The following is a 26,199-nucleotide window of genomic DNA, read 5'->3' as shown; positions in this document are numbered from 1 at the left end:
GGTGTACGGTGTTTCCTCCGACACATTGGTGCTTCTGGGTTAAGTGGGAAGTGTGTCAAGAAGCAGTGTGGCTTGGTTGGGTTGTGTTTCGGCTCTCGACCTTTGCCTCTCCCGAGTCCGTATGGGAGTTGCAGCGATGAGACAAGACTGACTCCAAAATGACGTAATACCATTCATTTCGATTGGACACAAAATAATCTGAAACACAACAAAAACAAACAGAAAATGAATCCAACAAGTTTGTAGAGTCACAAGCTACATGTAATCATTGCGTACTAGGTATATGGGACCAAATACTAAACGTTAGGACTACTTTAATACACATTTAAGTGCACTTTTTCCAATACTTTTGGTTCTCCAAAATGGGGGACTATGTACAAAAAGTGCTGTAATTTCTAAACGGTTCACCCGATATGGATGGAAATACCTTCAAATTAAAGCTGTCAGTCTTCTCTTTAACTTTGAAGTACAGAGCCAAAACAACAACATTGTCACCATCCCAATTTTTTTTGAGCTCACTGTAGATATGGTGTATCTATCAATGGGGCCATGTGATTAATTCTCTAACCTGAGCTCATTGTACATCCTTAACAGAGACTGCTAAGTGTGTCACGCTGTGTTGCTGAGGGAAACGGGGACAGTGTATTATCCATGCACCTCTGGTGTCCCTCTTCTGTTTCCATTGTGACATCAGATGCAAATCACGGACTTGCGAGTTGATGTGATGAGCATGTAGTTTAGAGAGGATATCCTGTCCACTAATACTAATTCTATGGCTCTGTGTGTTATCCTGTCCACTAATACTAATTCTATGGCTCTGTGTGTTATCCTGTCCACTAATACTAATTCTATGGCTCTGTGTGTTATCCTGTCCACTAATACTAATTCTATGGCTCTGTGTGTTATCCTGTCCACTAATACTAATTCTATGGAGCTCTGTGTGTTATCCTGTCCACTAATACTAATTCTATGGAGCTCTGTGTGTTATCCTGTCCACTAATACTAATTCTATGGAGCTCTGTGTGTTATCCTGTCCACTAATACTAATTCTATGGAGCTCTGTGTGTTATCCTGTCCACTAATACTAATTCTATGGAGCTCTGTGTGTTATCCTGTCCACCAGTACTAATTCTATGGCTCTGTGTGTTATCCTGTCCACTAATACTAATTCTATGGCTATGTGTTATCCTGTCCACTAATTCTATGGAGCTCTGTGTGTTATCCTGTCCACTAATACTAATTCTATGGAGCTCTGTGTGTTATCCTGTCCACTAATACTAATTCAATGGAGCTCTGTGTGTTATCCTGTCCACTAATACTAATTCTATGGCTCTGTGTGTTATCCTGTCCACTAATACTAATTATATGGCTCTGTGTGTTATCCTGTCCACTAATACTAATTCTATGGAGCTCTGTGTGTTATCCTGTCCACTAATACTAATTCAATGGAGCTCTGTGTGTTATCCTGTCCACTAATACTAATTCTATGGACTCTGTGTGTTATCCTGTCCACTAATACTAATTCTATGGAGCTCTGTGTGTTATCCTGTCCACTAATACTAATTATATGGAGCTCTGTGTGTTATCCTGTCCACTAATACTAATTATATGGCTCTGTGTGTTATCCTGTCCACTAATACTAATTCTATGGAGCTCTGTGTGTTATCCTGTCCACTAATACTAATTCTATGGCTCTGTGTGTTATCCTGTCCACTAATACTAATTCTATGGAGCTCTGTGTGTTATCCTATCCACTAATACTAATTCTATGGCTCTGTGTGTTATCCTGTCCACTAATACTAATTATATGGCTCTGTGTGTTATCCTGTCCACTAATACTAATTCTATGGAGCTGTGTGTTGTCCTGTCCACTAATACTAATTCTATGGAGCTCTGTGTGTTATCCTGTCCACTAATACTAATTCTATGGCTCTGTGTGTTATCCTGTCCACTAATACTAATTATATGGCTCTGTGTGTTATCCTGTCCACTAATACTAATTCTATGGAGCTCTGTGTGTTATCCTGTCCACTAATACTAATTCTATGGAGCTCTGTGTGTTATCCTGTCCACTAATACTAATTCTATGGCTCTGTGTGTTATCCTGTCCACTAATACTAATTATATGGCTCTGTGTGTTATCCTGTCCACTAATACTAATTCTATGGAGCTCTGTGTGTTTGTCTCTCTGTCGCACTCAGAGTGATGTCACCATGTCATTCCAGTGGAATTTTACCCCAGTGACATCATATAGTTTATCCTGTGTCTCTGTAAGAGTGTGTATCTGGTTGGCTTCTCTCTCCTCCTCAGATGTCAGATGAACACTGCACAAGCTGAGAGTGTGGAATATTATCTTGATTGTGCCTCATTAAATCCCCCCCCCCCCTCCCCAATAGAAGGCAAACAAGATAAGACAAGGAGAATGCTGGCGGGGATAATGTACCTCAGGAGATGCCTATATTAAAAAATACAGCACTCCCACACTTATTCCAGTCACTCTTTTTGTGACTGTTGTGGTTTCATGCCTCCTATATCCCTGTTTCTTTAATCCCAAAGTTTTTCTCAGTGTGGCCAAGCATGACATCATGGGCCCAGAAAAATACTTTACACACTTTGGCGGTGATTTCAGTCTTCACCCCAAACCACCGTGGAACGATGCACATGTTTATACCATCTATTCATTTATTTATTTTATTTTTGGTCTTTTTTTCACCCGCCAACAAAACAAAAACGTGACTGGCAAACAGTGGACATCCTATCCTATGTTTTTCCTTGGTCAATCAAAGATGGGGGAGTTTGGCAAAGCCCAATAATTACTGTTTAACACAGCTGACCAGATTTAAATAGTATTTCTCCTTCTCTCCCTCCCTCCTCTTCTCTCCACTGTTCTTAACTTCCTATTCCTCTCTATCCTTAGTTTTTTCATTTTCAGTGCCATCTTCTGCGTTTGTGCTGGTTCTTTATTATAGTCCGGTGTATTTTTCATTTTCAGTTACTTCACACTCTATTCCTCAGTCCATCTCTCTACCTCTGTGTGCCTCTCATTGCCTCTCTACCTCTGCGTGCCTCTCATTGCCTCTCTGCCTCTGCGTGCCTCTCATTGCCTCTCTACCTCTGCGTGCCTCTCATTGCCTCTCTACCTCTGCGTGCCTCTCATTGCCTCTCTACCTCTGCGTGCCTCTCATTGCCTCTCTACCTCTGCGTGCCTCTCATTGCCTCTCTGCCTCTGCGTGCCTCTCATTGCCTCTCTACCTCTGCGTGCCTCTCATTGCCTCTCTACCTCTGCGTGCCTCTCATTGCCTCTCTACCTCTGCGTGAAAGTGAATGAGTCTGAATTGGTTAGAGGGATGGAAGATGGAGGAGAGACTGAGAAAGGGGTAGTGAGCCGGATAGAAGAGGGATGGAAGAGAGAGAGGAGGGATGGAAGAGAGAGGGGAGAGAGAGGAGGGATGGAAGAGAGGGGGGAGAGAGAGGAGGGATGGAAGAGAGAGGGGAGAGAGAGGAGGGATTGAAGAGAGAGTGAGAGAGGAGGGATTGAAGAGGGAGGGGAGAGAGAGGAGTGAGGGGAGAGAGAGGAGTGAGGGGAGAGAGAGGAGTGAGGGGAGAGAGGAGGGGAGAGAGAGAGAGAGAGAGGGATGGAATAGAGAGGAGAGAGAGGGAGGGATGGAAAAGAGTGAGAGGAGGGATGGAAGAGAGAGGGGAGAGAGAAAGGAGGGATGGAAGAGAGAGGGGAGAGAGAGAAAGGAGGGGAGCGAGAGAGAAAGGAGGGATGGAAGAGAGGGAGAGAGATAGAAAGGAGGGATGGAAGAGAGAGGGAGAGAGAGAGGAGGGATGGAAGAGAGGGGAGAGAAAGGAGGAATGGTAGAGAGAGGGGAGAGAGAGAGGAGGGATGGAAGAGAGGGGAAGATAGAGAGGAGGGATGAGAGAGAGAGGAGGGATGGAAGAGAGAGGGGAGAGACAAAGTAGAAAACATTTAGGTCAATGTTCTTTGGTTTCACTCTTGGAAACCCTTCAAAGGATTCTCTTGATCAGGGCTTGATGATTGGTGGATTAGTTTCATCAGGGGTGTTAGTGCTGGACTGTAGCAGAAATGTTCACACCCCATGTTTCCTAAAAGTATGCTCCCAAATCATTCCAATTTGTTGCTGGACAAGTTCCAAAACGGCAACTCTTAATCGCCTGTCCGGTTTTGTTCCTTCTCCCTATCGTGGTTTTATTGATCAGGAGGTTTTGCTCAAGCTGTCCCAAAGCAACAGCTTCTTAAGGCAGTGTAGCATTATACCTGGCCAACGACCTGTAATTAGCCTACATCCAACCCTTTAACCAAGGGTCTAAATATCACGCCTTATCGGCTAATGTAAGCCTGTCTGTCGACTTCTCCTCTTTCTCTCTCTATGTCCTTCTCTCTCTCTATCCATCTTTCCCTCTGTCTCGCTCGCCCTCAGTTTAGAGAGACAACTCATCTCATCAATTTTATTGTTCGAAGTGGTGGTTTTTAAATTCTCAGATGATCATTCTCCCTCTCTGTTTATCTTTCTCCCTCTCCCTGAAATTATTCTCCGGAACCCTGTCATTTGACACAACGGCCATGTTTAGGTCCTCGGCCAAAAATCAGAAACTCAAATGTTGTATGTGAAAATGTTTTGTATGTGCTTGTGGGTGCTAAGAGATGGTTTGGCGTTGGTTCAGAGCCATGAATCTGCAGAGGTTGTTTCTGGAAGTGTGTGGGAGGATGGGAGGATGGGAGTGCTTTCCAGACCCATGTTAAGTTATTTAACAGCCGAGACACACACACACACACACACACACACACACACACACACACACACACCCCACTGCCCTCAGTTTAGTCATGGTACACAGATGTACTGTAAATATTCAACTGTTTAGTAGGTCTGTGTAGAGCAGGTGTGTGTGTGTGTGTGTGTGTGTGTGTGTGTGTGTGTGTGTGTGTGTGTGTGTGTGTGTGTGTGTGTGTGTGTGTGTGTGTGTGTGTGTGTGTGAGGTGAGCCCAGTACTGGACAGTGTGATGTTGACCCCAGACCACACAGCAAAACATATTAGTTAGTGTCAGCTTTCATAACCAATACTTTATCCTGTCTAATCACTGTGTGTGTCTATGCATGCTTGTGTGTGTCTATGCATGCTTGTGTGTGTCTATGCTGCTTGTGTGTGTCTATGCATGTGAGCAGAGGGCGGTGGAGAGCGTAATGGGGCAGGGTTAGTGAGCAGGAAGGGGTGTGGCTGGTGAGAGGGACAGTATAAGTGATGACAGTTATTCAGTCACAGGTACACTGCAGCCAGCCTAGCCTAAGAGAGAGAATACTACGTGTGTATGTATGTGTGTGTGTGTGTGTTCGAGAGAGTGAGTGCTCTGTAGGACTAGGCAGTGTAAGGTGTGTGCACGTTCCCTTTGCCTGTATCACGGACTTCTCTGCCACACTGAGAGAAGTGTGTGTGTGTGTGTGTGTGTGTAGAAAGAGAGAGACCCAAACAGTGTATGTATTTCCTTGACTCAGCATTGTAGCATTATCCGTAGCATCCTCAGTCTGTTGCTAGGGCAACTGAGTCCAAGTCCACTGCCAGTCTGGGGTGAGTTTGCCTACACTCTCTCTCTCTCTCTCTCTCTCTCTCTCTCTCTCTCTCTCCCTGTTTCTCCCTCTCTCTCTGTTTCTCCCTTTCTCTTTCTCCCTCTTTCTCTCTGTTTCTCCCTCTCTTTCTCTCTCTGTTTCTCCCTCTACTCTTTCTCTCTGTTTCTCCCTCCATCTCTTTTTCTCTGTTTCGCCCTCCATCTCTTTCTCTCTGTTTCTCTCTCACTTTCTCTGTTTCTCTCTCACTTTCTCTGTTTCTCTCTCTTTTTCTCCCTCCATCTCTTTCTCTCTCTTTCTCCATCCATCTCTTTCTCTGTTTCTCTCTCCTCTCTCTCTCTCTCTCTCTCTCTCTCTCCTCTCTCTCATCTCTCATATCTGTTTAAAACTGTGTTTTAGTTTTATTGACCACAGAGAGGAGAGCAATCCTCTGAAAGTGAATCGTTCCTTTATTTAGCTGCTGGACAACTTTACACTTTGTCTCAGTGGGACAGCACAGAGAAGGAAGGAGGGAGGGCGAGGGCAGGAGAGAGAGAGAGAGCGTTGCAGAGAGAGGGAAGGAGGGAATGGGGCATTTTAGGTCAGGAGAGTTTAACAGCTCACTCTTTTCCATTGAAACATCTCTCCTGATGTCTAGTTTTAAGCCTATTTATGCTTGATCTGAAAATGTGGTAGGAGGATCCATATGGAGGGTGTGACACAATTGCGGAGCCTCCAGAGGCATGCAGAGGCCAAATTGAATTCTGTACCACAATGCAGAGGGCACTGTATAGCTCCGTATCGCTCCGTATCGCTCCGTATCGCTCCGTATAGCACCGCATCGCTACGTATAGCACCGTATCGCTCCATATAGCACCGCATCGCTCCGTATAGCACCGTATCGCTCCGTATCGCTCCATATAGCACCGCATCGCTCCGTATAGCTCCGTATAGCACCGTATCGCTCCGTATCGATCCATATAGCACCGCATCGCTCCGTATCGCTCCGTATCGCTCGGTATCGCTCGGTATAGCTCCGTATAGCTCCGTATCGCTCCGTATCGCTCCGTATAGCTCCGTATCGCTCCATATCGCTCCGTATAGCACCGCATCGCTCCGTATAGCACCGCATCGCTCCGTATCGCTCCGTATCGCTCTGTATCGCTTCGTATCGCTCCGTATAGCTCCGTATAGCTCCGCATCGCTCCGTATAGCTCCGTATCGCTCCGTATCGCTCCGTGTAGCTCCGTATCGCTCCGTATCGCTCCGTGTAGCTCCGTATCGCTCCGTATCGCTCCGTGTAGCTCCGTATCGCTCCGTATCGCTCCGTATCACTCTGTATCGCTCCGTATCGCTCCGTATCGCTCCGTATCGCTCCGTATCGCTCCGTATAGCTCCGCATCGCTCCATATAGCACCACATTGCTCCGTATCGCTCAGTATTGCTCCGTATCGCTCAGTATCGCTCCGTATCGCTCCTTGTAGCGCCGCATCGCTCCGTATCGTGCCGCATCGCTCCGTATCGTGCCGCATCGCTCCGTATCACTCTGTATCGCTCCGTATAGCTCCGCATCGCTCCATATAGCACCACATAGCTCCGTATCGCTCCGTATCGCTCAGTATAGCGCCGCATCACTCGGTATAGCGCCGTATAGCTCCGTATCACTCCATATCGCTCCGTATCGCTCCGTATAGCATTGTATCGCTCCGCATCGCTCCGTATAGCACCGCATTGCTCCGTATAGCACCGTATCGTTACGTATAGCTCCGTATAGCTCCGTATCACTCCATATCGCTCCGTATAGCTCTGTATCGCTCCGCATCGCTACGTAAAGCACCGCATCGCTCCGTATAGCAACGCGTCGCTCCGTATATGTTGGGTTATTACTGTAATGACTCAGGAGTGTGTTATGTTGGATTATTACTGTAATGACTCAGGAGTGTGTTATGTTGGGTTATTACTGTAATGACTCAGGAGTGTGTTATGTTGGGTTATTACTGTAATGACTCAGGAGTGTGTTATGTTGGGTTATTACTGTAATGACTCAGGAGTGTGTTATGTTGGGTTATTACTGTAATGACTCAGGAGTGTGTTATGTTGGGTTATTACTGTAATGACTCAGGAGTGTGTTATGTTGGGTTATTACTGTAATGACTCAGGAGTGTGTTATGTTGGGTTATTACTGTAATGACTCAGGAGTGTGTTATGTTGGGTTATTACTGTAATGACTCAGGAGTGTGTTATGTTGGGTTATTACTGTAATGACTCAGGAGTGTGTTATGTTGGGTTATTACTGTAATGACTCAGGAGTGTGTTATGTTGGGTTATTACTGTAATGACTCAGGAGTGTGTTATGTTGGGTTATTACTGTAATGACTCAGGAGTGTGTTATGTTGGGTTATTACTGTAATGACTCAGGAGTGTGTTATGTTGGGTTATTACTGTAATGACTCAGGAGTGTGTTATGTTGGGTTATTACTGTAATGACTCAGGAGTGTGTTATGTTGGGTTATTACTGTAATGACTCAGGAGTGTGTTATGTTGGGTTATTACTGTAATGACTCAGGAGTGTGTTATGTTGGGTTATTACTGTAATGACTCAGGAGTGTGTTATGTTGGGTTATTACTGTAATGACTCAGGAGTGTGTTATGTTGGGTTATTACTGTAATGACTCAGGAGTGTGTTATGTTGGGTTATTACTGTAATGACTCAGGAGTGTGTTATGTTGGGTTATTACTGTAATGACTCAGGAGTGTGTTATGTTGGGTTATTACTGTAATGACTCAGGAGTGTGTTATGTTGGGTTATTACTGTAATGACTCAGGAGTGTGTTATGTTGGGTTATTACTGTAATGACTCAGGAGTGTGTTATGTTGGGTTATTACTGTAATGACTCAGGAGTGTGTTATGTTGGGTTATTACTGTAATGACTCAGGAGTGTGTTATGTTGGGTTATTACTGTAATGACTCAGGAGTGTGTTATGTTGGGTTATTACTGTAATGACTCAGGAGTGTGTTATGTTGGGTTATTACTGTAATGACTCAGGAGTGTGTTATGTTGGGTTATTACTGTAATGACTCAGGAGTGTGTTATGTTGGGTTATTACTGTAATGACTCAGGAGTGTGTTATGTTGGGTTATTACTGTAATGACTCAGGAGTGTGTTATGTTGGGTTATTACTGTAATGACTCAGGAGTGTGTTATGTTGGGTTATTACTGTAATGACTCAGGAGTGTGTTATGTTGGGTTATTACTGTAATGACTCAGGAGTGTGTTATGTTGGGTTATTACTGTAATGACTCAGGAGTGTGTTATGTTGGGTTATTACTGTAATGACTCAGGAGTGTGTTATGTTGGGTTATTACTGTAATGACTCAGGAGTGTGTTATGTTGGGTTATTACTGTAATGACTCAGGAGTGTGTTATGTTGGGTTATTACTGTAATGACTCAGGAGTGTGTTATGTTGGGTTATTACTGTAATGACTCAGGAGTGTGTTATGTTGGGTTATTACTGTAATGACTCAGGAGTGTGTTATGTTGGGTTATTACTGTAATGACTCAGGAGTGTGTTATGTTGGGTTATTACTGTAATGACTCAGGAGTGTGTTATGTTGGGTTATTACTGTAATGACTCAGGAGTGTGTTATGTTGGGTTATTACTGTAATGACTCAGGAGTGTGTTATGTTGGGTTATTACTGTAATGACTCAGGAGTGTGTTATGTTGGGTTATTACTGTAATGACTCAGGAGTGTGTTATGTTGGGTTATTACTGTAATGACTCAGGAGTGTGTTATGTTGGGTTATTACTGTAATGACTCAGGAGTGTGTTATGTTGGGTTATTACTGTAATGACTCAGGAGTGTGTTATGTTGGGTTATTACTGTAATGACTCAGGAGTGTGTTATGTTGGGTTATTACTGTAATGACTCAGGAGTGTGTTATGTTGGGTTATTACTGTAATGACTCAGGAGTGTGTTATGTTGGGTTATTACTGTAATGACTCAGGAGTGTGTTATGTTGGGTTATTACTGTAATGACTCAGGAGTGTGTTATGTTGGGTTATTACTGTAATGACTCAGGAGTGTGTTATGTTGGGTTATTACTGTAATGACTCAGGAGTGTGTTATGTTGGGTTATTACTGTAATGACTCAGGAGTGTGTTATGTCAGGTTGTTATGTCAGCAAGTAATGCTAGGAAAAACTCCCTAAAAAGGCAGTAACCTAGAAAGAAACCTAGAGAGCAACCAGGCTCTGAGGGGTGGACAGTCCTCTTCTGGCTGTGCCAGTACATGGTAAAACAGTACATGGCCAAGCTGTTCAAATGTTAATAGATGTCCAGCAGGGTCAAATGATAATAATTATCACAGTGGTTTGGGGGGGGGAGAGAGAGAGAGAGAGAGAGAGAGAGAGAGAGAGAGAGCTCAGTTGGTAGAGGATGGTGTTTGCAACGCCAGGGTTGTGCTTTCGATTCCCACGGGGGACCAGTACGGGGAAAAAATGTATGCATTCACTACTGTAAGTCACTCTGGATAAAAGCGGCTGCTAAATGACTAAAATGGATAAGGTAGCATGTCCCGTGAACAGGTCAGGGTTCCATACCGCAGGCAGAACAGTTGAAACTGGAGCAGCAGCACGACCAGGTGGACTGGGGACAGAATGGAATCATCAGGCCAGGTAGTCCTGAGGCATGGTCCTAGGGCTCTGGTCCTCCGGGAGGGGAGAGAGAGAATTAGAGGAAGCATACTTAACTTCTGTAGGGCCAGTGGGACGATTTCGTCCCACCTACGTAACAGCCAGTGGAATCCCGTGGCGCGTTATTCAAATACCTTAGAAATGCTATTACTTCAATTTCTCAAACATATGACTATTTTACACCATTTTAAAGACAAGACTCTCGTTAATCTAACCACACTGTCCGATTTCAAAAAGGCTTTACAACGAAAGCAAAACATTAGATTATGTCAGCAGAGTACCCAGCCAGAAATAATCAGACACCCATTTTTCAAGCTAGCATATAATGTCACATAAACCCAAACCACAGCTAAATGCAGCACTAACCTTTGATGATCTTCATCAGATGACAATCTTAGGACATTATGTTATACAATACATGCATGTTTTGTTCAATCAAGTTCATATTTATACATTAGCTTTTTACATTAGCATGTGACGTTCAGAACTAGCATACCCCCCGCAAACTTCCGGTGAATTTACTAAATTACTCACGATAAACGTTCACAAAAAACATAATTATTTTAAGAATTATAGATACAGAACTCCTCTATGCACTCGCTATGTCCGATTTTCAAATAGCTTTTCGGTGAAAGCACATTTTGCAATATTCTAAGTAGATAGCCCGGCATCACAGGGCTAGCTATTTAGACACCCACCAAGTTTAGCCCTCACCAAGGTCAGATTTACTATAAGAAAAATGTTATTACCTTTGCTGTTCTTCGTCAGAATGCACTCCCAGGACTTCTACTTCAATAACAAATGTTGGTTTGGTTCAAAATAATCCATAGTTATATCCAAATAGCGGTGTTTTGTTCGTGCGTTCAAGACACTATCCGAAAGGGTAAAGAAGGGTGACGCGCCCGACGCATTTCGTGACAAAAAAATTCTAAATATTCCATTACCGTACTTCGAAGCATGTCAACCGCTGTTTAAAATCAATTTTTATGCAATTTTTCTCGTAAAAAAGCAATAATATTCCGACCGGGAATCTGTGTTTTAGTACAAAGAGAGAGAAAATAAAAACATGGGGTCGCCTCGTGCACGCGCCTCAGTCTCATTGTCCTCTGATACACCACAAAGGCGCTAATGTTTTTCAGCCAGGGGCTGGAATTACATCATTCAGATTTTTCCCGGGTTCTGAGAGCCTATGGGAGCCGTAGGAAGTGTCACGTTACAGCAAAGATCCTCAGTTTTCAATAAAGAGAGTCAAGAAGAACAAGAACTTGTCAGACAGGCCACTTCCTGTAAGGAATCTTCTCAGGTTTTTGCCTGCCATATGAGTTCTGTTATACTCACAGACACCATTCAAACAGTTTTAGAAACTTTAGGGTGTTTTCTATCCAAAGCCAAATAATTATTTGCATATTCTAGTTTCTGGGCAGTAGTAATAATCAGATTAAATCGGGTACGTTTTTTATCCGGCCGTGTAAATACTGCCCCCTAGCCCTAACAGGTTAAATTCAATTTACAACAGATATAACAGACTGACCCTAGCCCCCTGACACATGTTGAATCATGCTTTAGTCAGAGGTCTCTTCAGGCAAAACCAAACTTTTTGATTATGACTATAACTCAACCGTTGTCCCATGATCCTCTCTGTTTTAGATCATATGTTCATAGAAGAATATCTGGAAGAAGATGAGGAACCACCTTTGCTGCTCAGCTCTTGTCCTTCTCACAGTACGTATCTGTGTGTGTGTGTGTGTGTGTGTGTGTGTGTGTGTGTGTGTGTGTGTGTGTGTGTGTGTGTGTGTGTGTGTGTGTGTGTGTGTGTGTGTGTGTGTGTGTGTGTGTGTGTGTGTGTGTGTGTGTGTGTGTAATTATTTGTGTCACTGGTGTGTGTGTATTTCAGGTGTTTGGCACTGGAGGGACTGTAGCCATGCAGTGTCGGTGGGGGGAGGGGTGTGTGTGTCTGGAGTGCCCCAGTGGCCAAGAGCCAATCAAGGTAGGACAGAAGATCCCGAACTCACCTCTCATTACCCTGTCATCCTAACTCACCTCTCATTACCCTGTCATCCTAAATGTCTTCTTATAACTTGTCACTATACAGGCCAACCCCCCCACCCTCTCTTCCACTACATTACCACCATCGATCCCTCTGTCAACAGAGGCCACCTCTACCTCTCTCCACTTTCTCCTCCTCCTCGCTACATGGAAGTTACATGTATCTCCCCACTGGGAACAGACGTCAATTCAACGTCTACTCCACGTTGGTTCAACATAGTTTCATTGAAATGACGGTGAAACAACTTTGATTCAACCAGTGTGTTCCCAGTGGGTCTGCTCTTATTTTGGATCCGACCAATATGCAGATGTAGGATCTTATTTTGATCACTTTTGTTGCTGAGAATTTTCCTGCTGGGTAGTATAAGTACAGATGAGCTTCGGGATTTACATAAATTCACTGATAACCCACGTTAACACATGGTTATATTGACAGTATTCCACTTTTCATGTGGCGTTCTTTTGTCCAGCTAATAGCCTAACCACCAATGAAGCAACATCATGGACTATACGTTAAAATCCTGTTGCTGCAGGATTGTTTGCCAAGACAGCACTGGTCAAATTAAGATCCCACATCTGTACTATGTTTTTGTTAATATATGCCTAAATACTGCTCAAAAAAATAAAGGGAACACTTAAACAACACATCCTAGATCTGAATGAAAGAAATAATCTTATTAAATACTTTTTTCTTTATATAGTTGAATGTGCTGACAACAAAATCACACAAAAATAATCAATGGAAATCCAATTTATCAACCCATGGAGGTCTGGATTTGGAGTCACACTCAAAATGAAAGTGGAAAACCACACTACAGGCTGATCCAACTTTGATGTAATGTCCTTAAAACAAGTCAAAATGAGGCTCAGTAGTGTGTGTGGCCTCCACGTGCCTGTATGACCTCCCTACAACACCTGGGCATGCTCCTGATGAGGTGGCGGATGGTCTCCTGAGGGATCTCCTCCCAGACCTGGACGAAAGCATCCGCCAACTCCTGGACAGTCTGTGGTGCAACGTGGCGTTGGTGGATGGAGCGAGACATGATGTCCCAGATGTGCTCAATTGGATTCAGGTCTGGGGAACGGGCGGGCCAGTCCATAGCATCAATGCCTTCCTCTTGCAGGAACTGCTGACACACTCCAGCCACATGAGGTCTAGCATTGTCTTGCATTAGGAGGAACCCAGGGCCAACCGCACCAGCATATGGTCTCACAAGGGGTCTGAGGATCTCATCTCGGTACCTAATGGCAGTCAGGCTACCTCTGGCGAGCACATGGAGGGCTGTGTGGCCCCCCCAAAGAAATGCCACCCCACACCATGACTGACCCACCGCCAAACTGGTCATGCTGGAGGATGTTGCAGGCAGCAGAACGTTCTCTACGGTGTCTCCAGACTCTGTCACGTCTGTCACATGTGCTCAGTGTGAACCTGCTTTCATCTGTGAAGAGCACAGGGCGCCAGTGGCGAATATGCCAATCTTGGTGTTCTCTGGCAAATGCCAAACGTCCTGCACGGTGTTGGGCTGTAAGCACAACCCCCACCTGTGGACGTCGGGCCCTCATACCACCCTCATGGAGTCTGTTTCTGACCGTTTGAGCAGACACATGCACATTTGTGGCCTGCTGGAGGTCATTTTGCAGGGCTCTGGCAGTGCTTCTCCTGCTCCTCCTTGCACAAAGGCGGAGGTAGCGGTCCTGCTGCTGGGTTGTTGCCCTCCTACGGCCTCCTCCATGTCTCCTGATGTACTGGCCTGTCTCCTGGTAGCGCCTCCATGCTCTGGACACTACGCTGACAGACACAGCAAACCTTCTTGCCACAGCTCACATTGATGTGCCATCCTGGATGAGCTGCACAACCTGAGCCACTTGTGTGGGTTGTAGACTCCGTCTCATGCTACCACTAGAGTGAAAGCACCGCCAGCATTCAAAAGTGACCAAAACATCAGCCAGGAAGCATAGGAACTGAGAAGTGGTCTGTGGTCCCCACCTGCAGAACCACTCCTTTATTGGGGGTGTCTTGCTACTTGCCTATAATTTCCACCTGTTGTCTATTCCATTTGCACAACAGCATGTGAAATTTATTGTCAATCAGTGTTGCTTCCTAAGTGGACAGTTTGATTTCACAGAAGTGTGATTGACTTGGAGTTACATTGTGTTGTTTAAGTGTTCCCTTTATTTTTTTGAGCATATATATATACAGTTGAAGTCGGAGGTTTACATACACTTAGGTTGGAGTCATTAAAACTTGTTTTTCAACCACTCCGCAAATTTCTTGTTAACAAACTATAGTTTTGGCAAGTCGGTTAGGACATCTACTTTGTGCATGACACAAGTCGTTTTTCCAACAATTGTTTACAGACAGATTATTTCACTTATACCGTAATTTCCGGACTATTAAGCGCACCTGAATATAAACCGCACCCACTGAATTAGAAAAAATATATTATTTTGAACATAAATAAGCCGCACATGTCTATAAGCCGCAGGTGCCTACCGGTACATTGAAACAAATTAACTTTACACAGGCTTTAACGAAGCACGGCTTGTAACAAAAATAAATAGGCTTTAACAGAACACGGCTTGTAACAAAAATAAATAGGCTTTAACGAAACACGGCTTGTAACAAAAAATAAAAAATTTGCAGTAAACAGTAGCCTACCAAGAAAGTCATTGGTCACTATCTTCCTCCTCCTGTACACTGAAACCATCTCCTTCGGTGTCGGAGTTGGATAGCCTCAGAATTGCTTCATCCGATATTGGATCGTTTTCATTGTCGCTCTCGTCACTTTCATCCGGAGGCAAATCCCCCGTTGAGCCCTGTTCAACACGCAGCAGTCCAGCCTTTCGAAACCCGTTGATGATAGTGGATTTTTTGACAATGCTCCACGCTGTCAGGACCCACAAATTTGAAAGCGGGAAAAATCCATATATTAGCCGCGTCATTGTTTAAGCCGCGAAGTTCAAAGCGTGGGAAAAAGGTTGCGGCTTATAGTCCGGAATTTACGGTAATTCACTGTATCACAATTCCAGTGGGTCAGAAGTTTACATACACTAAGTTGACTGTGCCTTTAAACAGCGTGTAAAATTCCAGAAAATTATGTAATGTCTTTAGAAGCTAATTGACATCATTTGAGTCAATTGGAGGTGTACCTGTGGATGTATTTCAAGGCCTACCTTCAAACTCAGTGCCTCTTTGTTTGGGAAAATCAAAAGAAATCAGCCAAGACCTAAAAAAAAAAATTGTAGACCTCCACAAGTCTGGTTCATCCTTGGGAGAAATTTCCAATCGCCTGAAGGTACCACATTCATCTGTACAAACAATAGTATGCAAGTATAAACACCATGGGACCACGCAGCCGTCATACCGCTCAGGAAGGAGATACGTTCTGTCTCCTACAGATGAACGTACTTTGGTGCGAAAAGTGCAAATCAATCCCAGAACAACAGCAAAGAACCTTGTGAAGATGCTGGAGGAAACAGGTACAAAAGTATTTATATCCACAGTAAAACACATCCATATCGACATAACCTGAAAGGCCGCTCAGCAAGGAAGAAGCCACTGCTCCAAAACAGCCATAAAAAAAACAGACTCCGGTTTGCAACAACACATGGGGACAAAGATCGTACTTTTTGGAGAAATGTCCTCTGGTCTGATGAAACAAAAATAGAACTGTTTGGCCATAACGACCATCGTTATGTTCGGAGGAAAAAGGGGGAGGCTTGCAAGCTGAAGAACACCATCCCAACCGTGAAGCATGGGGGTGGCAGCATCATGTTGTGGGGGTGCTTTGCTGCAGGAGGGACTGGTGCACTTTACAAAATAGATGGCATCATGAGGCAGGAAAATTATGTGGATATATTGAAGCAACATCTCAAGACATCAGTCAGGAAGTTAAAGCTTGGTCGCAAATGGGTCTTCCAAATGGACAATGTCACCAAGCATACTTCCAAAGTTGTGGCAAAATGGCTTAAGGACAACAAAGTCAAGGGATTGGCGTGGCCATTACATAGCCCTGACCTCAATCCTATAGAAAATTTGTGGGAAGAACTGAAAATGTGTGTGCGGGCAAGGAGGCCTACAAACCTGACTCAGTTACACCAGCTCTGTCAGGAGGAATGGGCCAAGATTCACCCAACTTATTGTGGGAAGCTTGTGGAAGGGAAGCTTGTGGAAGGGAAGCTTGTGGAAGGCTACCTGAAACGTTTGACCCAAGTTAAACAATTTAAAGGTAATGCTACTGTAAGGATCTATGTGTAGCAGGTGCAGAGGAGTCCGGCGCAGGACAGCAGAGATGAGGAAATAAAAGTAACTTTACTCAAAGTCATCAACATATAAGAGAATTACCAAGCCCACAATACAACAAACAATCACTCACTACCAAACATGGGGAACAGAGGGTTAAATAATAAACAGATGATTGGGTTAGTGAAACCAGGTGTGTAAGACTAAGACAAAACAAATGGAAAATGAAAAGTGGATCGGCGGTGTCTAGATGGCCGGCGACGTCGACCGCCGAACGCCGCCTGAACAAGGAGAGGGACCGACTTTGGCGGAAGTCGTGACAGCTACCAAATACTAATTGAGTGTATGTAAACTTCTGATCCACTGGGAATATGATGAAAGAAATCAAAGATGAAATAAATCATTCTCTCTACTATTATTCTGACATTTCACATTCTTAAAATAAAGTGGTGATCCTAACTGACCTAAAACAGGGATTTTTTACTAGGATTAAATGTCAGGAATTGTGAAAAACTGAGTTTAAACGTATTTGGCTAAGCTGTATGTAAACTTCCGACTTCAACTGTATATATGAAATAAAAAATCAGTTTCATATGAAAATGTGTACATATGAAACTGAAAAATAGGTCATGCATGTTAGTTTCTGTCCAAAACAGCAGTGTTAGTTATTTTGGAACATCTTACTGAACTCAGAACCACATGTGACTGTAGTGTATGTGTGTAATTACAGTGGTTCATGTACTCTGTTCTGAGATGTGAAGATGTGTTCTCCTGCCAGGCTTGCTGGCAGGTCGAGGGGCCAGGCGAGGCGATGCAATGCCAATCTTGTCCAGCTGGTACTTTTTCAGACGGCTATGACTCTGATCAATGCAGCCCACATTCCTCCTGCGGGGTCCTCAACAAAAAGGTTGTGACCTCTGGTACATCACACTCTGATGCTGTCTGCGGAGACTGTCTGTCTGGGTATGTATCCACATACAAGACAATCTCTACCCTCTCCCTTTGTATCTCAGTATTCACCAAACAAGTCCAACAAGTACCAACAAGTACCAACAAGCATTTGTTTTTCTTCATAAAGCACATTAGATACAGGCAAAACGGTTGAATGATTCTTCTGCTGTAAAACAATACTGAAACACAATCATCTCTCTCTCTCTGTGGCCCTGCTTAGTAAACAGGTGTATTACTGCAGTCCTACGTCTTCATTTAGTCTCCATATATAGACACCAGCCCAGCTACCTAACTGTAGCACTGAAGTATGAAATTGTATTGGTCACATACATGTGTTTAGCAGATGTTATTTGCAGGTGTAGCGAAATGCTTGTATCCTGACCAGTCACTGTATAGCCCGGTTAGCATATCTCTACCCTCCGACCAGGACCACCCCTCTACAGAAATAGACTGTTGACCTTTAAATATGGTCAGTTGGAAAAGTTTGACTTTCTAGGACTGTGATATGTGGTTGTCTCACCTAGCTACCTTAAGATGAATGCACCAATTGTAAGTCTGTCTGGATACGAGTGTGTGCTAAATGACCATGAAATGAATACACTGCTATGATAACATGGTATTGTTCTGTTGTGATATGAATATGTGCCTGTGTTGGTGCCACCAGGTTCCACCCCACTGCTATGAGGACAGCCTCCACCCTGGCCTGTGTGAGAGGTGAGTGTGGACAGAATCAATATCACACCAACAAATAGTTGAATCTGTTATGTTTCCACTGGTGGAATAATGGTTTTAACAAGGCCATATTCTCTCACTTTCTCGCTCCCCCCCTATCTCTCCCCAGCCCCCGCTGCCCAATCTACCCACATGCGTACGGTGGGTAAGGGTGCGACGGGCAGTGGCGGCCTGCCGGTGAACGGTACAGCAGTGCGGAGCCCGGAGGAGAAGAGTACAGAGTATGCGGTGTTCGCCCTGGTGCCAATCTTCTGTGTGATGGGACTCCTGGGGATCCTCATCTGTAATATCCTCAAGAAGAAAGGATACAACTGCACTGCTGAGAAGGAGGGAGGAGACGAGGAGAATGCTACACCACAGAAAGAGGGTGAGAGAGACACAGAGAGAGAGACACAGAGAGAGAGACACAGAGACAGAGAGAGAGACACAGAGAGAGAGACACAGAGAGAGAGACACAGAGAGAGAGACACAGAGAGAGAGACACAGAGAGAGAGACACAGAGAGAGAGACACAGAGAGAGAGACACAGAGAGAGAGACACAGAGACAGAGACACAGAGACAGAGAGAGAGACAGAGAGAGAGACACAGAGACAGAGAGAGAGACACAGAGACAGAGAGAGAGACACAGAGACAGAGAGAGACACAGAGACAGAGAGCGAGAGAGAGACAGAGAGAGAGACACAGAGGGAGAGGGGAGAGAGAGACACAGAGAGTGAGAGAGGAGAGAGAGAGACACAGAGAGAGAGGGGAAAGAGAGACACAGAGCCAGAGAGACAGACAGAGATGCAGGTATCTGGGCTGTGCCTTTTAGATTTTCTGTTGAATAATTGTTTTCAAGGGTCCTTACAACAATGCATGAACTGATATTTTGGATGACCAGAGGAGACACGGGGTCCAGTTTTTCATGACCAGAGGAGACACCAGGGCCCAGTTTTTCACAATTATCCGGATTCTGTAATCCTTTTATTTTCTATCCAACCAGCTGTTGAGCCTGGTTTTTTTTTTGAAAATAATCGGATAAGATAATTCTGATCCAGATACCACAATATCAAGATCAAAGAATCTGGATAGATTTTCAGTGCTTTGAACAGGGCTACGCCTTGCAATATACTGATGAGGTTGTGGTACTACATCTACACATTTCTTTACCTTTATTTAACTAATTAACTAACTTCTTATTTACAATGACGGCCTACCCCGGCCAAACCTGGACAACGCTGGGCCAATTGTGCACCGCCATATGGGACTCCCAATCACGGCCGGTTGTGATACAGCCTGGATTCGAACCAGGGTGTCTATACTGACCATATGCCTATACTGACCACATGCTTATAGTGACCACATGCCTATACTGACCACATACAGTTGAAGTCGGAAGTTTACATACACTTAGGTTGGAGTCATTAAAACTTGTTTTTCAACCACTCCACAAATTTCTTGTTAACAAACTATAGTTTTGGCAAGTTGGTTAGGACATCTACTTTGTGCATGACACAAGTAATTTTTCCAACAATTGTTTACAGACAGATTATTTCACTTATAATTCACTGTATCACAATTCCAGTGGGTCAGAAGTTTACATACACCAAGTTGACTGAGCCTTTAAACAGCTTGTAAAATTCCAGAAAAGGATGTCATGGCTTTAGAAGCTTCTGATAGGCTAATTGACATAATTTGAGTCAATTGGAGGTGTACCTGTGGATGTATTTCAAGTCCTACCTTCAAACTCAGTGCCTCTTTGCTTAACATCATGGGAAAATGAAAAGAAATCAGCCAAGACCTCAGAAAAAGAATTGTAGACCCCCACAAGTCTGGTTCATCCTTGGGAGCAATTTCCAAACGCCTGAAGGTACCACGTTAATCTGTACAAACAATAGTACGCAAGTATAAATACCATGGGACCACACAGCCGTCATACCGCTTAGGAAGGAGACGCGTTCTGTCTCCTAGAGACGAACGTACTTTGGTGCGAAAAGTGCAAATAAATCCCGGAACAACAGCAAAGGACCTTGTGAAGATGCTGGAGGAAACAGGTACAAAGTATCTATAGCAACAGTAAATGAGTCCTATATCGACATAACCTGAAAGGCGCTCAGCAAGGAAGAAGCCCCTGCTCCAAAACCGCCATAAAAAAGCCAGACTACGGTTTGCAACTGCACATGGGGACAAAGATCGTACTTTTTGGAGAAATGTCCTCGGGTCTGATGAAACAAAAATAGAACTGTTTGGCCATAATGACCGTCGTTATGTATGGAGGAAAAAGGGGGAGGCTTGCAAGCCGAAGAACACCATCCCAACCGTGAAGCATGGGGGTGGCAGCATCATGTTGTGGGGGTGCTTTGCTGCAGGAGGGACTGGTGCACTTCACAAAATAGATGGCATCATGAGGAAGAAAACTTATGTGGACATATTGAAGCAACATCTCAAGACATCAGTCAGGAAGTTAAAGCTTGGTCGCAAATGGGTCTTCCAAATGGACAATGACCCCAAGCATACTTCCAAAGTTGTGGCAAAATGGCTTAAGGACAACAAAGTCAAGGTATTGGAGTGGCCATCACAAAGCCCTAACCTCAATCCTATAGAAAATGTGTGGGCAGAACTGTAAAAGCGTGTGTGAGCAAAGAGGCCTACAAACCTGACTCAGTTACACCAGCTCTGTTAGGATGAATGGGCCAAAATTCACCCAACTTATTGTGGGAAGCTTGTGGAAGGCTACCCGAAACTCTTTTCCCAAGTTAAACAATTTAAAAGCAATGCTAACAAATACTAATTGAGTGTATGTAAACTTCTGACCCACTGGGAATGTGATGAAAGAAATAAAACCTGAAATAAATCACTCTACTATTATTCTGACATTTCACATTCTTAAAATAAAGTGGTGATCCTAACTGACCTAAAACAGGGAATTTTTACTAGGATTAAATGTCAGGAATTGTGAAAAACTGAGTTTAAAGGTATTTGGCTAAGGTGTATGTAAACTTCTGACTTCAACTGTATACTGACCACATGCCTATACCACAATTTAACATAATGAACCTTTGGTTTTCATTTTAGTTACATTGACATTTCTTGGTTGTAGTGCCTTTCAACTTTCTAAATCCACCCTTCCAGTGGGATCAAGATAGTTTTTAAGGATTATCTTAATCAATACCTTAGATTTGAGAAAAACGCAAAAATGACATACAATCCTGATTTAAGGTTAGATTGGATTACCAAATCCTTATCCCTATCCGGAGGATCAGAATCAAATTTTTCAGTTTAGAAAAATCCCAATTCTAACATTTAACCCTATCCTATTTTATTCCAAAATCTGATCATTTCACTTTAGAAAAACTGTGTCTCGACAGTAAACCTGACTCCTCAGACTCTATTTCAAATCTGGCATCTATTTTCAAAGCCTTCCCCAATATGGGTAACCTAGTTTTATCTCTTCAATTGTTGCATAGAAAGGCACACAGCTTTACACGTAAGGGGATACACATGGGCATCGCATGTCCTGTTGCTCACACACTGGGAAGCAAGTCTTTACAGAACACAAGGAGGGCCCTGAATGAACATACTATTATCTCTCTAAGGGCAGAGCATGAAGGTCCTCTGATACAGACATTAGCTGTGTCACAACTACACCTCTCACAATCACAGGGCACAAACAAATACCCTTTTCTTTCAGCCCTTTTCATAGATAGTAGTCATGTTAGCCTCTCTAGGGGAGGTGGGACGAAATCGTCCCACACTATTCAACAGCCAGTGACAAATCAGAGCGCCAAATTTAAAACCACATTTTACACCATTTTATAGATACACTTCTCCTGAATCGAACCACGTTGTCCGATTTCCAAAAGGCTTTACAGCGAAAGAAAAACATTAGATTATGTTAGGAGAGTACATAGACACAAATAATCACACAGCCATTTACCAAGCAAGCATATATGTCACATAAACCCAAACCACAGCTAAATGCAGCACTAACCTTTGATGATCTTTATCAGATGACACTCCTAGGACATTATGTTATACAATACATGCATGTTTTTTTCAATCAAGTTCATATTTATATCAAAAACCAGCTTTTTACATTAGCATGTGATGTTCAGAACTAGCATACCCACCGAAAACTTCTGGTGAATTTACTAAATTACTCACGATAAACGTTGACAGAATACATAACAATTATTTTAAGAATTATAGATACAGAACTCCTTTATGCAATCGCTATGTCCGATTTTAAAATAGCTTTTCGGCGAAAGCAGATTTTGCAATATTCTGAGTACATAGCTCGGCCATCACAGCTAGCTAATTTGACACCCACCAAGTTTGGGACAACCTAAACTCAGAATTACTATTAGAAAAATTGGATTACCTTTGCTGTTCTTCGTCAGAATGCACTCCCAGGACTTCTACTTCAACAACAAATGTTGTTTTGGTTCCAAATAATCCATAGTTATATCCAAATACCGCTGTTTTGTTCATGCGTTCAGGTCACTATCCGAAGGGTGACGCGCGAGCGCATTTCGTGACAAAAAAATTCAAAATATTCCATTACCGTACTTAGAAGCATGTCAAACGCTGTTTAAAATTTTTATGCTACTTTTCTCGTAAAATAGCGATAATATTCCAACCAGGCAAAGTTGTATTCATTCAAAGGCTGAAAGAAAAAAATGGAATAGTCTCGTGACCACGCGTCTCCAGTGTCACTGTCCCCAGGCTGACCACTAACAAATTCTGCTGCTGTTCTTTGCCCAGAGACAGCAGAAACCCCATTCCACTTTCTGGCGGCTTTAGAGAGCCAATGGAAGCCTTAGAAAATGTCACGTTACAGCACAGATGCTGTATTTTCGATAGAGATGCAACAGAAGGACAACAAATTGTCAGACTTCCTGTATGGAATCTTCTCAGGTTTTGGCCTGTCATATGAGTTATGTTATACTCACAGACACCATTCAAACAGTTTTAGAAACTTTAGAGTGTTTTCTATCCAAATCTACAAATTATATGCATATTCTAGTTTCTGGGCAGGAGTAGTAACCAGATTAAATCAGGTACGTTTTTTATCTGGCCGTGAAAATACTGCCCCCTATCCCAAAGAAGTTAGACTATAAACCATGTAGACAGAATGTGGTGGTGGGAACTAAACATTGTTGTATTAACTCTGACGCTTGGGAATGACACATTTTAACCCCCTAAAGGTCAGAGGGCAGCTCTCTGGAAATACAATGCATTCCAAATCATATTGCGTACACACACACACACACACACATAAACATTCCTAATCTGGTTGGCAGTCTCCACCTCCTTGTCTGGTGTTGCTCGTGTCTCAGCCTCCAACTCCTTGTCTGGTGTTGCTCGTGTCTCAGCCTCCATCTCCTTGTCTGGTGTTGCTTGTGTCTCAGTCTCTACCTCCTTGTCTGGTGTTGCTAGTGTCTCAGTCTCTACCTCCTTGTCTGGTGTTGCTAGTGTCTCAGTCTCCACCTCCTTGTCTGGTGTTGCTAGTGTCTGTCTCCATCTCCTTGTCTGGTGTTGTTCGTGTCTCAGTCTCTACCTCCTTGTCTGGTGTTGCTAGTGCTCAGTCTCCACCTCCTTGTCTGGTGTTGCTAGTGTCTCAGTCTCCACCTCCTTGTCTGGTGTTGCTAGTGTCTCAGTCTCTACCTCCTTGTCTGGTGTTGCTAGTGTCTGTCTCCACCTCCTTGTCTGGTGTTGCTAGTGTCTCAGTCTCCATCTCCTTGTCTGGTGTTGCTAGTGTCTCAGTCTCCACCTCCTTGTCTGGTGTTGCTAGTGTCTCAGTCTCCACCTCCTTGTCTGGTGTTGCTAGTGTCTCAGTCTCTACCTCCTTGTCTGGTGTTGCTAGTGTCTCAGTCTCTACCTCCTTGTCTGGTGTTGCTAGTGTCTCAGTCTCTACCTCCTTGTCTGGTGTTGCTAGTGTCTCAGTCTCTACCTCCTTGTCTGGTGTTGCTAGTGTCTCAGTCTCTACCTCCTTTTCTGGTGTTGCTAGTGTCTCAGTCTCTACCTCCTTGTCTGGTGTTGCTAGTGTCTCAGTCTCTACCTCCTTGTCTGGTGTTGCTAGTGTCTCAGTCTCTACCTCCTTGTCTGGTGTTGCTAGTGTCTCAGTCTCTACCTCCTTGTCTGGTGTCTACTCTCCCTAGCAGAGCTGGTTAGGCTGTTTTCATGTTATCCAGAGCGTTGGTGACTATAACTGTTCTCCTGGCAACAATTTAATTACACTTGTTTTTGCTGACGTTTACTGACACTGGCCATATTCAACGGGTGTTGAGCGTTCGTAAATTCATCAGATATTCTGCGCTCTGGCACACTCAGACAAGTGCTCTGAAATCGGAGTAGATTGTTAATTCTGGCAATGTCGATTGAGAACTCACAATGACTATACCACTTAACTAAGAATGACGGGAATAATCATATCAATAAATGTTGGGTAGTTAATTTGATAGCATATAGTTAATATACTGCCTGGCAAGTTCGATGTATTAGCAGCCAACTAACGTTAGGATGGTAACTAGCTAACATACCGGTACATACTGTAATGCTATGCGGTTCGTAAGGATGTCGTAGCTAACAAATTGTCAGCCATCATAATGTGTAACGTAACTTATTTGAAAAGTCATTACTTTATTACATTGCTCAACATTTTCTTAACATTTGTCACAATTAGTTAAAGCAATGAATTTGTATTCACTCTCGTCGGACTTCGGCTGCATATTTTTCACCATTTTCTTCAAATCTGAAAGCCTTATGAAGCCACGGCCATTTTCAGAAAAATTGCATTATGGGCCCTAAAAGCACAGAAATAGTCTCCACTGCAAATATACTTCGTATTTTGACGAATTTAATACGACATCCGGGAACTTTTGGCATACTAACTATATCCATACTATGACCAATAAGCATACTACATACTCAATTTACGCCACAAATAGTATGGTTAGTGAGATTAGTATGAGTAATGGAACACAGTTCTTGTATTGTGAAACCGTAGCTGCCCTGTAGCATGGAGAAACACCTACCCGTCCTCCTTCTCTATCAATCTATCTCTCCTTTCCCAGATCAATTATTCAATCATTTATTCTCTCCTCTCCTTTCCTATCTCTCCTATCATCCACTTCTCCTTTCCTTTCCTATCATCCACTTTTCCTTTCCTATCTCTCCTATCATCCACTTCTCCTCTCCTTTACTATCTCTCCTATCATCCACTTCTCCTCTCCTTTCCTTTCCTCTCCCTCCTATCATCCACTTCTCCTTTCCTCTCCCTCCTATCATCCACTTTTCCTTTCCTATCTCTCATATCATCCACTTCTCCTCTCCGTTTCTTTCCTCCTATCATCCACTTCTCATCTCCTTTCCTTTCCTCTCCCTCCTATCATCCACTTCTCCTTTCCTCTCCCTCCTATCATCCACTTCTCCTTTCCTGTCCTATCTCTCCTATCAACAACTTCTCCTCTCCTTTCCTCCTATCATCCACTTCTCCTTTCCTTTCCCCTCCATCATATCATCAACTTCTCATTTCCATCATATCATCCACTTCTCCTTTCCTTTCCCCTCCATCATATCATCCACTTCTCCTTTCCTTTCCTCTCCCTCCTATCATCCACTTCTCCTTTCCTTTCCCCTCCATCATATCATCCACTTCTCCTTTCCTTTCCTCTCCCTCCTATCATCCACTTCTCCTTTCCTTTCCTCTCCATCATATCATCCACTTCTCCTTTCCTTTCCTCTCCCTCCTATCATCCACTTCTCCTTTCCTTTCCTCTCCATCATATCATCCACTTCTCCTTTCCTTTCCTCTCCATCATATCATCCACTTCTCCTTTCCTTTCCTCTCCCTCCTATCATCCACTTCTCCTTTCCTTTCCCCTCCATCATATCATCCACTTCTCCTTTCCTTTCCTCTCCATCATATCATCCACTTCTCCTTTCCTTTCCTCTCCATCGTATCATCCACTTCTCCTTTCCTT

At 43.6% G+C, this 26,199-nt stretch overlaps 1 protein-coding gene across 1 annotated transcript in view; it reads left to right on the top strand.

Annotated features, from left to right (window-relative positions):
* Positions 1–26,199, top strand: part of LOC106581397 (tumor necrosis factor receptor superfamily member 19L) — an 83,543-nt gene that overhangs the window by 16,359 nt on the left and 40,985 nt on the right. The window contains exons 2-6 of the mRNA XM_045704022.1: positions 11,911–11,985; positions 12,158–12,250; positions 17,331–17,515; positions 18,168–18,217; positions 18,345–18,602. Coding sequence (XP_045559978.1) covers positions 11,944–11,985; positions 12,158–12,250; positions 17,331–17,515; positions 18,168–18,217; positions 18,345–18,602 — 628 coding nt within the window. The 5' untranslated portion in view covers positions 11,911–11,943. The remainder of the gene's footprint in view (positions 1–11,910; positions 11,986–12,157; positions 12,251–17,330; positions 17,516–18,167; positions 18,218–18,344; positions 18,603–26,199) is intronic.

Source organism: Salmo salar, chromosome ssa20 (assembly GCF_905237065.1).
Source record: "Salmo salar chromosome ssa20, Ssal_v3.1, whole genome shotgun sequence".
In the NCBI taxonomy this organism is placed as follows: Eukaryota; Metazoa; Chordata; class Actinopteri; order Salmoniformes; family Salmonidae; genus Salmo; species Salmo salar.
This window is presented reverse-complemented; position numbering and strand designations above follow the sequence as displayed.